This window comes from Vidua macroura, unplaced genomic scaffold, assembly GCF_024509145.1.
Source record: "Vidua macroura isolate BioBank_ID:100142 unplaced genomic scaffold, ASM2450914v1 whyUn_scaffold_146, whole genome shotgun sequence".
Taxonomy (NCBI): domain Eukaryota; kingdom Metazoa; phylum Chordata; class Aves; order Passeriformes; family Viduidae; genus Vidua; species Vidua macroura.
Window position 1 is genome coordinate 42,414 of NW_026530554.1, and position 17,041 is coordinate 59,454.

Consider the following 17,041-nt stretch of genomic DNA (forward strand, 5'->3'; position numbering starts at 1 on the left):
CGATCCAGATCCTGATCCTGATCCCAGTCCTGATCCAGATCCCGATCCCAATCCCAATCCCGATCCTGATCCCGATCCTGATCCCAATCCCGATCCCGATCCTGATCCCAGTCCTGGTCCCAATCCAGATCCTGATCCCGATTCTGATCCTGATCCCAATCCAGATCCCAATCCCGATCCTGATCCCAATCCTGATCCCGATCCTGATCCCAATTCCAATCCTGATCCCAATCCCAATCCTGATCCCAATCCTGATCCCAATCCGGATCCCGATCCTGATCCCACTCCCGATCCTTATCCCAATCCCGATCCCAATCCCGATCCTGATCCCGATCCCGTGGGGAAATTCCCGGGGTCGGGGTCTGGGATCGGGGTTGGGGAAAGCGGGAATGGGGTGGGAGAGGGAAAAGGAAACGTTCCCAAAAATCCACCGCGATCCCAAAAATCTGTTCCGGATTCACAGAAATATTCCCCAAAATCCACCAGGGTCCAGGGAAATATTTCCAAAAATCCACCGGGATCCCAAAACCCCCTGGGATCCCAAAACCTTCTGGGATCCCAAAAATCCATTTGGGATCCAGGGAAATAGTCCCAAAACGCCCCCGGATCCCAAAACCCCTCTGGGATCCCAAAAATCCATTCAGGATCCCAAAACCCCTCTGTGGTCCCAAACCCCTCCGGAATCCCAAAACCCTTCCGGATCCCAAAAATCCACCGGGATCCCAAAATCCCCCCTGGATCCCAAAACCCCTCTGGGATCCCAGAAATCCATTCAGGATCCCAAAACCTCTCTGGGATCCCAAAATCCATTTGGGATCCAGGAAAATATTCCCAAAACCCCCCGGGATCCCAAAATCCCTCTGGAATCCCAAAACCCTTCCTTGATCCCAAATCCCCCCCCAGATCCCAAAACCCCTCTGGGATCGGATCCCAAAATCCATTTGGGATCCCAAAAACCCTCCAGGATCCCAACCCCCCCCCCCCCAAGGATCCCAAACCCCTTCGTGATCCCAAAACCCCCAGGATCCCAAAAATCCATTTGGGATGCAGGGAAATAGTCCCAAAAACCCCCGGGATCCCAACCCCCCCGGGATCCCAAAAAACCATTCGGGATCCCAAAATCCCTCCGGAATCCCAAAACCCTTCCTCGATCCCAAATCCCTATGGGATCCCAAAAATGCACTGGGATCCCAAAATCCCCCCCGGATCCCAAAACCCCTCTGGGATCGGATCCCAAAATCCATTTGGGATCCCAAAACCCTCCAGAATCCCAACCCCCCCCGCCAAGGATCCCAAACCCCTTTGTGATCCCAAACCCCCGGGATCCCCAAAATCCATTTGGGATCCCCAAATCCCCCCCGGGATGCCAAAAATCCATTTGGGATCCCAACCCCCGGGATCCCAAAAATCCATTTGGGATCCCAACCCCCGGGATCCCAAAAATCCATTTGGGATCCCAACCCCCGGGATCCCAAAAATCAATTTGGGATCCCAACCCCCGGGATCCCAAAAATCCATTTGGGATCCCAACCCCCGGGATCCCAAAAATCCATTTGGGATCCCAACCCCCGGGATCCCAAAAATCCATTTGGGATCCCAACCCCCGGGATCCCAAAAATCAATTTGGGATCCCAACCCCCGGGATCCCAAAAATCCATTTGGGATCCCAACCCCCGGGATCCCAAAAATCCATTTGGGATCCCAACCCCCGGGATCCCGACCCCACCTGGCTCTGGAGCCGCTCCCGGCCGGAGCCGCCGGCGCCGGGAACCTTCGGACCTGGAAAGGCCGGAATTCCAAAGGGCACCGGGGACAGGGAAGGGCCGGGGCGGGATTGGGGATTTGGGGTTTGGGGTTTGGGGCTTGGGGAATTGGGGATTTGGGGTTTGGGATTTCGGTTTGGGGATTTGGGATTTGGGGATTTGGGTTTGGGGATTGGTATTTGGGTTTGGGGTTTGGGGTTTGGGGAATTGGGGTTTGGGGAATTGGGGATTGGGATTTGGGGTTTGGGATTTGGGATTTGGGGAATTGGGGATTGGGATTTGGGATTTGGGATTTGGGGATTTGGGGTTTGGGGATTTGGGATTTGGGGAATTGGGGAATTGGGGATTGGGATTTGGGTTTGGGGATTTGAGGTTTGGGATTTGGGATTTGGGGATTTGGGGTTTGGGATTTGGGAGTTGGGATTGGGAATTGGGGTTTGGGATTTGGGGATTTGGGGTTGGGGATTGTGGATTGGGGATTTGGGGTTTGGGGTTGGGGATTTGGGGATTTGGGACTGGGGATTGGGGATGGGAGATTGGGAATTGGGGTTTGGGATTTGGGTTTGGGGATTGGGGATTTGGGGATTTGGGGTTGGGGATTTGGTATTTGGGTTTGGGATTGGGATTTGGGGGTTGGGATTTGGGATTTGGGGTTTGGGATTTGGGATTGGGGATTTGGGGTTTGGGAATTGGGATTGGCGATTTGGGGATTGGGATTTGGGATTTGAGATTTGAGATTTGGGGAGTTGAGATTTGGGATTGGGAGAGGGATTCGGGATTCGGATTTGGGGGATAAGGGGGATTTGGGATTGGGGATTGGGGATTTGGATTTGGATTTGGGATTGGGATTTGGGGATTTGGGATTGGGGATTTGGGATTTGGGATTGGGATTTAGGATTGGGGATTTCCCACCTTTTTCTTTCTTTCCTCATTTTTTCCACTTTTCCCCCAATTTTCCCCATTCTTTCCCATTTTCCCCCGTTTTCCCCACCTTTCTCTCCTTTCCCCCCATTTTTCTGAATTTTCCCATTTTCCCCAAATTTCCCCCAAAATTTCCATTTCCCCCATTTTTCCCCATTTTCCCCATTTCCCCCCCATTTTTCACAATTTCTCCCCATTTTCCCCCAGTTTCCCAATTTCCCCATTTCCCCCCATTTTCCCATTTTTTCCCATTTCCCCAATTTCCCCATTTTTCCCCATTTTCCCCGTTTTCCCCATTTTTCCCATTTTTCCCCATTTTCCCCATTTCCCCCCCATTTTTCACAATTTCTCCCCATTTTTCCCAATTTCTCCTCATTTTCCCAATTTCCCCAGTTTCCCATTTTTCCCCATTTTTCCCATTTTCCCCATTTTTCCCCAATTTCCCCCCGTTTCTCCCGCCCCTCCCCCACCCACCAGACCCAAACAGGTAAAAAAAAAAAAAGAGGAAGAAAATCCAAAAAAAGGCAAAATCCCGGGAATTTTATTGAATTCGGGATCCCCAGGTGAGCACAGGTAAACCCAGGTGTGTCCACCAATCACCTGGCCAGGTGTGTCCATCCCTGTCCAGGTGTGTCCACCAATCACCTGGCCAGGTGTGGTCACCAATCACCTGGCCAGGTGTGTCCATCCCTGTCCAGGTGTGTCCATCCCTGTCCAGGTGTGGTCACCAATCACCTGGCCAGGTGTGTCCATCCCTGTCCAGGTGTGTCCACCAATCACCTGTCCAGGTGTTCCCTGCCCATCTCAGGTGTGTCCATCCCTGTCCAGGTGTTCCCCTCACCTGTCCAGGTGTCTCTAGCCCATCTCCAGGTGTTCCCCTCACCTGTCCAGGTGTCTCTAGCCCATCTCCAGGTGTTCCCCTCACCTGTCCAGGTGTCTCTAGCCCATCTCCAGGTGTTTCCATCTCACTCCAGGTGTTCCCAGCCCATCTCCAGGTGTTCCCCTCACCTGTCCAGGTGTTCCCCTCACCTGTCCAGGTGTCCCCACATGACTAACGGGGGACCCGGAGTCACCTGAGAGAGTCACCTGGCCACTCCCACTCTCACCTGTGGGGCTCACCTGTCCTCCCTCACCTGTTGGGCTCACCTGGGCACTTTCATTCTCACCTGTGGGGCTCACCTGACAACTCTCATCTGTGGGGCTCACCTGGCTGCTCTCACCTGCAGAGCTCACCTGGCTGCTCCCCCCCTCACCTGCAGAGCTCACCTGGCCACTCCCACCTATGGGGCTCACCTGGCCGCTCTCACCTGCAGAGCTCACCTGTGCTTCCTCCCCTGCAGAGCTCACCTGGCTGCTCTCACCTGCAGGGCTCACCTGTCCTCCCTCACCTGTTGGGCTCACCTGGGCACTTCCATTCTCACCTGTGGGGCTCACCTGACAACTCTCACCTGTGGGGCTCACCTGCCCCCCCTCACCTGCAGAGCTCACCTGTCCTTCTTCACCTGCAGAGCTCACCTGTGCTTCCTCCCCTGCAGAGCTCACCTGTCCCCCCTCACCTGTGGGGCTCACCTGGCTGCTCTCACCTGCAGAGCTCACCTGTCCTTCCTCCCCAGCAGAGCTCACCTGTTCTTCTTCACCTGCAGAGCTCACCTGTTCTTCTTCACCTGCAGAGCTCACTTGGCCGATCTCACCTGCAGAGCTCACCTGTCCTTCCTCCTCAGCAGAGCTCACCTGGCTGCTCCCCCCCTCACCTGCAGAGCTCACCTGGCTGCTCTCACCTTCAGACCTCACCTGGCTGCTTTCACCTGCAGAGCTCACCTGGCTGCTCCCTCCCTCCCCTGCGGCGCTCACCTGGCTGCTCTCACCTGCAGAGCTCACCTGGCTGCTCCCCCCCTCACCTGCAGAGCTCACCTGGCTGCTCTCACCTGCGGCGCTCACCTGGCTGCTCTCACCTGCCCAGGCCCCGCCCAGGTACCTGAGCACCTCGCCGGGGGGGCAGCGCCGCGCGGGCCGGGGGTGGAGCAGCCCCCGCAGCAGCGCCAGCCCCGCCCCCCCCAGGCCCCCGCCAGGTGCGCGGCGGCCGCGGCGGCGCCTCACCTGCGCAGGTGCGGCCGTGCCACGCCCGGAAGCGGCGGAAGGCGGGGTCGGAGCGCGCAGGTGAGGCCCAGGGGAAGGCGCCGGTGAGCAGCGCGAAGAGCAGCACGCCGAACGCCCAGGTGTCGGCCGCGGGCTCCAGGCGCCGCCGCCGCGCCGCACCTGGGCGCACCTGCAGCAGCTCCGGGGCGGTGTAAGGGGCGGGGCCGCGGGCGGGGCGCACCTGCCAGCCCTGCACGCGCGTCAGCCCGAAGTCGCCCACCTTGACCAGGTGGCAGTCGCGGTCGAAGGCCAGCACGTTGTCCAGCTTCAGGTCGCGGTGCACCAGGGCGTGGCCGTGCAGGTAAGCCAGGGCGGACGACACCTGGGCGGCGCAGCGCTTCACCTGCGGCTCCGGGAGACCCACCTGGGGAGGGGGGGACACACCTGCGGTCACACCTGGGGACACACCTGGGGTCACACCTGGGGGCGCCTGGGAGGGGCAGCGCTGCACCTGCGGCTCCGGGAGACCCACCTGGGGAGGGGGGACACACCTGGGGAGGGGGGTCACACCTGGGGACACACCTGGGGAGGGGGGCATATCTGGGGTCACACCTGGGGGCACCTGGGAGGGGCAGCGCTTCACCTGCGGCACCGGGAGACCCACCTGGGGAGGGGGGACACACCTGGGGTCACACCTGGGGAAGGGGGACACACCTGGGACCACCTGGGGACACCTGGGGTCACCTGGGGTCACCTGGGATCACCTGGGGACACTCAGCACTGTCACCCAGCCAGTGCTGTGTCACCTGAGAGGTCACCTGTGCACACCTGTTCTCCTGCCCAGGTGCACATCTGTCCCCTTTCCCACTCACCTGTCACCTGTCCCTCACCTGTCCCACCTGTCACTCACCTGTCCCTCACCTGTCACTCACCTCAGGTGTGAGCAGCCCGCACAGGTCCCCGGCAGGTGCGAGCTCCATCCCCTCACCTGTCTCACCTGTCTCACCTGTCTGTGTCTCACCTGTCCCACCTGTCCCAGCTGTCTCACCTGTCTCACCTGTCTGTGTCCCACCTGTCCCACCTGTCCCAGCTGTCACTCACCCCAGGTGTGAGCAGCCTGCACAGGTCCCCGGCAGGTGCGAGCTCCATCCCCTCACCTGTCTCACCTGTCTCACCTGTCTCACCTGTCTCACCTGTCTGTGTCTCACCTGTCTCACCTGTCTGTGTCTCACCTGTCTCACCTGACTGTGTCTCACCTGTCCCACCTGTCCCTCACCTATCCCACCTGTCTCACCTGTCCCACCTGTCCCATCTGTCCCTCACCTATCCCACCTGTCTCACCTGTCCCACCTGTCCCTCACCTGTCTCACCTGTCTGTGTCCCACCTGTCCCACCTGTCCCAGCTGTCACTCACCCCAGGTGTGAGCAGCCCACACAGGTCCCCGGCAGGTACGAGCTCCATCCCCTCACCTGTCTCACCTGTCTCACCTGTCTCACCTGTCTCACCTGTCTCACCTGTCTCACCTGTCTGTGTCTCACCTGTCCCACCTGTCCCTCACCTGTCACTCACCCCAGGTGTGAGCAGCCCGCACAGGTCCCCGGCAGGTGCGAGCTCCATCCCCTCACCTGTCTCACCTGTCTCACCTGTCTCACCTGTCTCACCTGTCTGTGTCCCACCTGTCCCACCTGTCCCAGCTGTCTCACCTGTCTCACCTGTCTGTGTCCCACCTGTCCCACCTGTCCCAGCTGTCTCACCTGTCTCACCTGTCTGTGTCTCACCTGTCCCACCTGTCCCACCTGTCCCTCACCTGTCTCACCTGTCTGTGTCTCACCTGTCCCACCTGTCCCACCTGTCCCTCACCTGTCTCACCTGTCTGTGTCTCACCTGTCCCACCTGTCCCACCTGTCCCTCACCTGTCTCACCTGTCTGTGTCCCACCTGTCTCACCTGTCTCACCTGTCTCACCTGTCTCACCTGTCTGTGTCCCACCTGTCCCACCTGTCCCAGCTGTCACTCACCCCAGGTGTGAGCAGCCCGCACAGGTCCCCGGCAGGTGCGAGCTCCTGGGCGAAGCCGAACTCCGTGGGGGTCTCGAAGGCGAGCGGCAGCACCTGGACGCAGGTGAGCGCCCCCCGCAGGCACAGGTGAGTGCAGAACTCCCGCAGGAAGCCCCACCTGGGCGTGCGCTCCTTGGAGAGCAGCTTCAGCGCCACCTGCGCACCTGCACAGGTAACAGCTGGGTCAGGGGACACACCTGGGACAGGGGACACACCTGCACAGGTAACAGCTGGGACAGGGGACACACCTGGGACAGGGGACACACCTGGGACAGGACAGGTAACACAGCTGGGTCAGGGAACACACCTGGGACAGGGGACACAGCTGGGACAGGGGACACACCTGCACAGGTAACACAGCTGGGACAGGGAACACACCTGCACAGGTAACACAGCTGGGTCAGGGGACACACCTGGGACAGGGAACACACCTGGGACAGGACAGGTAACACAGCTGGGTCAGGGGACACACCTGGGACAGGGAACACAGCTGGGACAGGTAACACAGCTGGGACAGGGAACACAGCTGGGTCAGGGGACACACCTGGGACAGGGAACACACCTGGGACAGGACAGGTAACACAGCTGGGTCAGGGAACACACCTGCACAGGTAACACAGCTGGGTCAGGGGACACACCTGGGACAGGGAACACACCTGCACAGGTAACACAGCTGGGACAGGGAACACAGCTGGGTCAGGGGACACACCTGGGACAGGGGACACAGCTGGGACAGGGGACACACCTGGGACAGGACAGGTAACACAGCTGGGTCAGGGAACACACCTGCACAGGTAACACAGCTGGGTCAGGGAACACACCTGCACAGGTAACACAGCTGGGTCAGGGGGCACACCTGCACAGGTAACACAGCTGGGACAGGGAACACACCTGGGACAGGGAACACACCTGCACAGGTAACACAGCTGGGACAGAGAACGCACCTGGGTCAGGGAACACACCTGGGACGGGACAGGTAACAGCTGGGTCAGGGGACACACCTGCACAGGGAACACAGCTGGGACAGGTAACACAGCTGGGACAGGACAGGTAACACAGCTGGGTCAGGGAACACACCTGGGACAGGGAACACACCTGCACAGGTAACACAGCTGGGACAGAGAACGCACCTGCACAGGTAACACACCTGGGACAGGGGACACACCTGGGACAGGACAGGTAACACAGCTGGGTCAGGGAACACACCTGCACAGGTAACACAGCTGGGACAGGGGACACACCTGGGACAGGGGACACACCTGGGACAGGACAGGTAACACAGCTGGGACAGGGGACACACCTGCACAGGTAACACAGCTGCACAGGGAACACAGCTGGAACAGGGACAGGGTACTCACCTGGGACAGCGACAGACACACCTGCACAGGTAACACACCTGGAACAGGGACAGACACACCTGGGGCAGGTAACACACCTGGGACAGGTAACACACCTGGAACAGGGACAGACACATCTGGGAGAGGTAACACAGCTGCACAGGTAACACACCTGGGACAGGTAACACAGGTGGGTCAGGGACAGACACACCTGGGACAGGTAACACATCTGCACAGGTAAGGGCACACCTGGGGCAGGGAATGCACCTGGGGCAGGGACAGACACACCTGGGCACACCTGGGGAAACCTGGCGACACCTGGGGGGGAATGACCCAGGTGATCCCCAAGAGTGCCCAGGTGTGCCCAGGTGCCCAGGTGTGCCCAGGTGTGTCTGTGGATAGCCCCAGGTGTGCCCAGGTTCCCCAGGTGTGCCCAGGTGTGCCCAGGAGTGTCTGTGGATATCCCCAGGCTCCCCAGGTGCCCAGTTCCCCAGGTTCCCCAGCTGTGCCCAGGTCGCCAGGTGCCCAGGTGTGCCCAGGTGTGCCCAGGTGCCCCAGTTCCCCAGGTGTGCCCAGGTGTGCCCAGGTGTGTCTGTGGATACCCCCAGGTGTGCCCAGTTGCCCAGGTTCCCCAGGTGTGCCCAGGTGTGCCCGGGTTCCCCAGGTGTGCTCAGTTCCCCAGGTTCCCCAGGTGTGCCCAGATGTGCCCAGGTGCCCCAGTTCCCCAGGTTCCCCAGTTCCCCAGGTGCCCCCAGGTTCCCCAGGTGTGCCCAGGTGTGTCTGTGGATACCCCAAGGTGTGCCCAGGTTCCCCAGCTGTGCCCAGGCTCCCCAGGTTCCCCAGGTGTGCCCAGGTGTGCCCAGGTGTGCCCAGGTGTGCCCAGGTGCCCCAGTTCCCCGGCTTCCCAGGTGTGCCCAGGTGTGCCCAGGTGTGCCCAGGTGTGCCCAGGTGCCCAGTTCCCCAGTTTCCCAGGTGTGCCCAGGTGTGCCCAGGTTCCCCAGGTATGCCCAGGTGTGCCCAGGTGTGCCCAGGTGCCCCAGTTCCCCGGTTTCCCAGGTTCCCCAGGTGTGCCCAGGTGCGCCCAGGTGTGCCCAGGTGTGCCCAGGTGCGCTCACCGCCGCGCCGGGGCCGTGCCAGCAGCACGCGTCCGTAGGAGCCGCGGCCGAGCTCTCGCAGCACGTCCCAGTCCCGCCGCAGCTCCCGCCGGGGCAGCGCCCGCGCCGCGCCGCGCATCAGCGCCTGCGGGGCCGGAACGGACCAGTATAAACCAGTACGGACCAGTACAAACCAGTATAAACCAGTGCGGACCAGTACAAACCAGTATGGACTGGTATGGACCGGTACAAACCAGTACGGACCAGTACAGACCAGTATAAACCAGTGCGGACCGGTACAAACCAGTATAAACCAGTGCGGACCGGTACAAACCAGTATAAACCAGTGCGGACCGGTACAAACCAGTATAAACCAGTGCGGACCGGTACAAACCAGTGTGGACTGGTATGGACCGGTATAAACCAGTACGGACCAGTACAAACCAGTATAAACCAGTGCAGACCAGTACAAACCAGTATAAACCAGTACGGACCAGTACAAACCAGTATAAACCAGTGCAGACCAGTACAAACCAGTATAAACCAGTACGGACCAGTACAAACCAGTATAAACCAGTGCAGACCAGTACAAACCAGTATAAACCAGTGCGGACCGGTATGGACCAGTGTGGACTGGTATGGACCGGTATAAACCAGTATAAACCAGTACGGACCAGTATAAACCAGTGCGGACCAGTACAAACCAGTATAAACCAGTGCGGACCGGTACAAACCAGTCTAAATTATTACGGACCAGTACAAACCAGTATGGACCGGTATGGACCAGTACAGACCAGTGTAAACCAGTACAAACCAGTATAGACCGGTATGGACTGGTATGGACCAGTATAAACCAGTGCAGACCGGTATGGACCGGTATAAACCAGTATGGACCAGTATAAACCAGTATAAACCAGTACGGAAATGTATAGACCAGTATAAACCAGCACAGACCAGTACAAACCAGTATGGACTGGTATGGACCAGTATGGACCAGTATAAACCAGTATGGACCAGTACGGACCAGTATGGACCAGTATAAACCAGTACAAACCAGTATGGACTGGTATGGACCAGTATAAACCAGTATAAACCAGTACGGACCAGTATGGACCAGTATAAACCAGTATGGAGTGGTATGGACCGGTATAGACTAGGATAAACCAGTATGGACCAGTATAAACCAGTATAAGCCAGTACAGACCAGTATAAACCAGTACAGACTGGTATGGACCAGTACGGACCAGTATGGACCAGGATAAACCAGTACGGACCGGTACAGACCAGTACAGACCAGTATAAACCAGTATAAACCAGCCTGGGCTGGTATAAACCAGCACGGATCACTACGGACCAGTATGGACCAGTACGGACCAGTATAAACCAGTATGAACCAGTTCAAACCAGTATAGACCAGTATAGACCAGTTTATATTGGTTTATTGGTATAAACCAGTATAAACCAGTGTGAACCAGTATGGAGCAGCAAAAACCAGTACAGGCCAGTACAGACTGGTATAAACTGGTATGAACCAGTTCAAACCAGTACAAACCAGTACAGACCAGTACTGACCTGCAGGAGGCGCTCCTGAGCCTGCGCCACCGACTGCTCATCCTCGTCATCGTCACCTTCGTCATCAGCAGCCTCGAAGGGGGCATCCATGATCTGCCACCAGTATAAACCAGTATGGACCAGTATGGACCAGTATGGACCAGTACAGACCAGTGTAAACCAGTACAAACCAGTACAGACCAGTACAGACCTGCAGGAGGCGCTGCTGTGACACCGACTGCTCATCATCATCATCATCATCATCATCATCATCATCACCTTCATCATCATCGCAGGCCTCTGAGGGAGCATCCACGGCCTGAACCAGTATAAACCAGTATAAACCAGTATGGACCAGTATAACCAGTGCAAACCAATACAAACCAGTACAAACCAGTGCAAACCAGTACAGACCAGTACAGACCTGCAGGAGGCGCTCCGGTGACACCGACTGCTCATCCTCGTCATCGTCACCTTCATCTGAGGGGGCGTCCATGATCTGCACCAGTATGAACCAGTATGGACCAGTACGGACCAGTATAACCCCAGTATATCCAGTATAAACCAGTACAAACCAGTATGAGCCAATATGAACCAGTATAAAGCAGTGTAAACCAGTATGGACCAATATAAACCAGTATGGACCAGTATAAACCAGTACAGACCAGTATAAACCAGTATAACCCAATACAGACCAGGATAACCCAGTATAACCAGTACAACCCAGTACAAACCAGTACAAACCAGTACAAACCAGTACAACCCAGTACAAACCAGTACAAACCAGTACAAACCAGTACAAACCAGTACAAACCAGTACAAACCACTACAACCCAGTACAACCCAGTACAAACCAGTACAAACCAGTATAACCCAGTATAACCAGTATAGCCCAGTACAAACCAGTATAACCAGTACAAACCAGTACAACCCAGTACAAACCAGTACAAACCAGTACAACCCAGTACAACCCAGTACAAACCAGTATAACCAGTATAGCCCAGTACAACCCAGTACAAACCAGTACAATCCAGTACAAACCAGTACAAACCAGTATAGCCCAGTACAAACCAGTATAACCAGTACAAACCAGTACAAACCAGTAAACCAGTACAAACCAGTACAAACCAGTATAACCAGTATAACCAGTACAAACCAGTACAAACCAGTACAACCCGCCCAGCCCAGCCCCGCTGTCCCCTCCCCCCTCCCCTCCCCCTCACCACCTGTTCCCCTCCCCCCCCCCCCAGCGCCACCGGTGCCACCTGTCCGAGTGCCACCGGTGTCACCGGTGCCACCTGTCCCGCTGTCCCCAGGTGTCCCCAAGGGGGGCCCAGATGGCCCCGAGTGTCCCCAGGGTCCCCAGCTGTCCCCAAGGGTGGCCCCGCTGTCCCCAGGGTGGCCCAGCTGTCCCCAAGGGTGCCCCGGGGGTGCCCCAGATGGCCCCGAGTGTCCCCAAGTGTCGCCGAGGGTGGCCCAGATGGTCCCGGGAGTGCCCCAAGGGTCCCCCAGCTGTCCCCAAGGGTGCCCTGGGGGGTCCCCAGCTGGCCCCGGGGTGTCACAGCCGTCCCCAAGGGTGGCCCAACTGTCCCCAGGGTGCCCCAAGGGTCCCCAGCTGTCCCCAAGGGTCCCCAGCTGTCCCCCAGGGTCCCCAGGTGTCCCCAAGTGCTGGCCCAGATGGCCCCGAGTGTCCCCAGGGTCCCCAGGGTCCCCAGCTGTCCCCAGGGTGTCACAGCCGTCCCCAGGGTGCCCCAAGGGTCCCCAGCTGTCCCCCAGGGTCCCCAGGTGTCCCCAGGGGCTGGCCCAGATGGCCCCGAGTGTCCCCAGGGTCCCCAGCTGTCCCCAAGGGTGTCGCAGCTGTCCCCAGGGTGCCCCAAGGGTCCCCAGCTGTCCCCAAGGGTGGCCCAGCTGTCCCCAGGGTGCTCCAAGGGTCCCCAGCTGTCCCCAGGGTGTCGCAGCTGTCCCCAGGGTGCCCCAAGGGTCCCCAGCTGTCCCCAAGGGTGCCCGGGGCTGGCCCAGATGGCCCCGAGTGTCCCCAGGGTCCCCCAGGGTACCCAGGTGTCCCCAAGGGCTGGCCCCGAGTGTCCCCAGGGTCCCCAGGGGCTGGCCCAGATGGCCCCGAGTGTCCCCAGGGTCCCCAGGTGTCCCCAGGGCGCCGCAGGTGTCTCACCCGTGCCCGCGCGCCGCCGCTGTCCCCAGGTGTCGCCGCTGTCGCCCGTCCCCTGTCCCGTGTCCCCCCCGGTGGCCCCGCGGCCGTGACTCAGAGTTTCCCGAGCCCGCGGTGCCACCGCCCCGCCGCGGTGTCACCTGCGCGGGGACAGCGGGGACAGGGGGGGGGACACAGTGGGGACAGGGGGGGACACGGGGGGGACACGGGGGGGACAGCGGGGACGGGGGGGGACACAGTGGGGACAGGGGGGACACGGGGGGGACACGGGGGGGGGGACACAGAGGGGACAGCGGGGACGGGGGGGGGACAGAGTGGGGACGGGGGGACACGGGGGGGGGTCAGCGGCGACACGGGAGTGGACACGGGGGGGACAGCGGGGACGGGGGGGACACGGCGGGGACGGGGGGGGACACAAGGGGTCACGGGGGGGGACACGGGGGGGGACACGGAGGGACAGGAGGGAACACGGGGGGACACGGGGGGGGGACAGCGCGGGGACAAAGGGACAAGGAGGGGACAGAGGGACAGGGGGGGATGGGGGACAAGGGGGGACAGGGACAGGAGGGGACAGAGGGACAAAAGGAGAGAGGGGGACACGGGGACAGGAGGGGACGGGGGGGATGGGAGGACAGGGGGACAAGGAGGGGACAGAGGGACACGGGGGGGGATGGGAGGACAGGGGGACACGGGGACAAGGGGGGGATGGGGAGGGAGGGGACAGGAGGGGACAGGGGGACAAGGCAGGGAAGGGGGACAAGGGGGGACTGGGAGGGCACTGGGATATACTGGGACGGGATTTGGGGGCACTGGGATATACTGGGGGATACTGGGACAGTGTCCCTGGGGGGTGTGGAGCTGTACTGGGATATACTGGGGGATACTGGGATATACTGGGGCCATACTGGGATATACTGGGATATACTGGGGCCATACTGGGATATACTGGGGCCATGCTGGGGGATACTGGGGTCATACTGGGATATACTGGGGCCATACTGGGATATACTGGGGCCATACTGGGGCCATACTGGGATATACTGGGGCCATACTGGGATATACTGGGGCCATACTGGTGTCCCCAAACCCTGTGCCGAGGACTGGGCCCATCCCAGTTCCCTCCCAGTCTATCCCAGTCCCTCCCAGTTTGTCCCAGTCCCCTCCCAGTCCATCCCAGTTTGTCCCAGTTTCATCCCAATCCCCTCCCAGTTTGTCCCAGTTCATCCCAGTCCCTCCCAGTTCCCCCCAGTCCCTCCCAGTTTGTCCCAGTCCCTCCCAGTTCCCCTCCCCCCCGGTTATTTCGGGCCCCCCGCACCTGTCCCTGGCCCCGCCCCTCCCCCACCCGGGCCCCGCGCCAGCGCCCCTCCCCCACCCGGGCAGGGCCGGGGGAACTGGGACAAACTGGGAGGGACTGGGAGGGACTGGGACAAACTGGGAGGGACTGGGACAAACTGGGACAAACTGGGAGGGACTGGGAGGGACTGGGAGGGGACTGGGACAAACTGGGAGGGTCTGGGGGGAACTGGGATGGGACTGGGACAAACTGGGAGGGACTGGGACAAACTGGGACAAACTGGGAGGGAACTGGGATAAACTGGGATGGGACTGGGACAAACTGGGACAAACTGGGAGGGAACTGGGATAAACTGGGATGGGACTGGGAGGAAACTGGGAGGGGATTGGGATGGAACTGGGACAAACTGGGAGGGACTGGGAGGGGACTGGGATAAACTGGGAGGGACTGGGACAAACTGGGATAAACTGGGATGGGACTGGGACAAACTGGGAGGGACTGGGACAAACTGGGATAAACTGGGAGGGACTGGGACAAACTGGGATAAACTGGGAGGGACTGGGACAAACTGGGATGGACTGGGGGGACCGAACTGGGAGCACTGGGATGAACTGAACTGGTCTGTACTGGGAGCACTGATTCATACTGGTCTGTACTGGTCCATACTGGTCCGTAGTGGTTTACACTGGTCCGTACTGCTCCATACTGGTTTATACTGGTCCATACTGGTCCATACTGGTCCGTACTGGGAGCTCCGGTTCGCTCCCAGCTCTGACCCGGGAGGAATTCGGGGCCGCCCCTCCCCCCCCCGGCCACCTGTGGCTGCGCTAATTAGCGGTGATTAACGACCGGGGTGATTAATGACCGCGGGGAAGGATTGATTACCGCGGGGAAGGATTAATTACCCGGAGGAATGGTTAATTGCGGGGGATTGATTACCGGGGAATGATTAATTACCGGGGATTGATTACCGGGGAATGATTAATTACCGCGGGGAATGATTAAGTACCGAGGGGAATGATTAATTACCGAGGGTATGATTAATTACCGGGGAATGATTAATTACCGCGGGGAATGATTAAGTACCGAGGGGAATGATTAATTACCGAGGGTATGATTAATTACCGGGGAATGATTAATTACCGTGAGGAATGATTAAGTACCGAGGAGAATGATTAATTACCGAGGGAATAATTAATTACCGGGAATTGATTAATTACCGGGGATTGAATACCGGGGAATGATTAATTACCGGGAATTGATTAATTACCGGGGATTGAATACCGGGGAATAATTAATTACCGCGAGGAATGATTAATGGCCGGGGATTGATTACTGGGGAATCATTAATTACCCGGAGAAATGATTAATTACCGTGAGGAATGATTAATTACCGGGGAATGATTAATTTCCGGGGATTGATTAATTACCACGAGGAATGATTAATTACCGCGGGGAATGATTAATGGCCGGGGATTGAATACCAGGGGTGATTAATTACCCGGAGGAATTATTAATTACCGGGGAAGAGGGGAATGATTAATTACCCGGAGGAATGATTAATTACCGCGGGGAATGATTAATTACCGGGGATTGATTACCGGGGAATGATTAATTACCGTGAGGAATGGTTAATTACCGTGAAGAATGATTAATTACCGGGGATTGAATACCAGGGGTGATTAATTACCCGGAGGAATTACTAATTACCGTTAGGAATAATTACCCCCGGTAATCATTAATTAATTAATGGGTGATTAATTACCGTGAGGAATGATTAACGACCGTGGGAATTATTAATTACCCGGAAGAATTATTAATCACCGGGGGCATGATTAATTACCGGGGAATGATTACCGTGAAGAATAATTAATTACCGGGAAGAGTAATTAATTGCCAGGGAACGATTAATTACCGGGAATTAGTAATTAGCCGGGGAATGAGTAATCACCGCAATGATTAATGAGCGGGATGATTAATTAGCGGGATGATTAATGAGCGGGCTGAGCCGCCGCAGGGGTTAATTAGCGGGATGATTAATGAGCGGGATGATTAATGAGCGGGCCGAGCTGCCGCAGGGGTTAATTAGCGGCAGGGATTAATTACGGGGGAGGGGCCGCGACCGCGACAGGTGCGGGGGGGGGAGGGGCGGGAGGGAACTGGGAGGGAACTGGGAGGAGACTGGGGCGAACTGGGATGGACTGGGGGGGAACTGGGACAAACTGGGATGAACTGGGAGGGGATTTCAGTGCATTGCAAGGAGACTGGGATGGACTGGTTCATACTGGGAGGGACTGGTTCATACTGGGAGAGACTGGTTCATACTGGGAGAGACTGGTTCATACTGGGAGGGACTGGGGCCATACTGGGAAGGACTGGGACCATAGTGGGATGGACTGGGGCCATACTGGGAGGGACTGGTTCATACTGGGAGGGACTGGTTCATACTGGGATGGACTGGGGCCATACTGGGAGGGACTGGTTCATACCGGGGTGGACTGGTGCGTACTGGGAGGGACTGGGGCCATACTGGGAGGGACTGGTTCATACTGGGATGGACTGGTTCATACTGGGATGGACTGGGGCCATACTGGGAGGGACTGGTTCATACTGGGATGGACTGGGTCATACTGGGATGGACTGGGTCATACTGGGAGGGACTGGGACCATACTGGGAGGGACTGGTTCATACTGGGGTGGACTGGGGCCATACTGGGAGGGACTGGGGCCATACTGGGAAGGACTGGTTCATACTGGGAGGGACTGGGGCCATACTGGGAG

The 17,041-nt window shown here is 58.2% G+C and overlaps 1 protein-coding gene across 1 annotated transcript; it reads right to left on the reverse strand.

The window, feature by feature from the left end:
* Positions 1 to 4,632: 4,632 nt before the first annotated feature.
* On the reverse strand, positions 4,633 to 11,137 carry LOC128802676 (uncharacterized serine/threonine-protein kinase SBK3-like). Its single transcript, XM_053969232.1, has 5 exons — positions 11,125 to 11,137; positions 10,821 to 11,010; positions 9,270 to 9,393; positions 6,779 to 6,981; positions 4,633 to 5,184 (listed from the first exon to the last, which is right to left on the reverse strand). The coding sequence occupies exons 2-5, from the start codon at positions 10,908 to 10,910 to the stop codon at positions 4,633 to 4,635; spliced, it is 969 nt and encodes a 322-aa protein (XP_053825207.1). The 5' UTR covers positions 10,911 to 11,010; positions 11,125 to 11,137.
* Between the last annotated feature and the right edge of the window lie 5,904 nt (positions 11,138 to 17,041).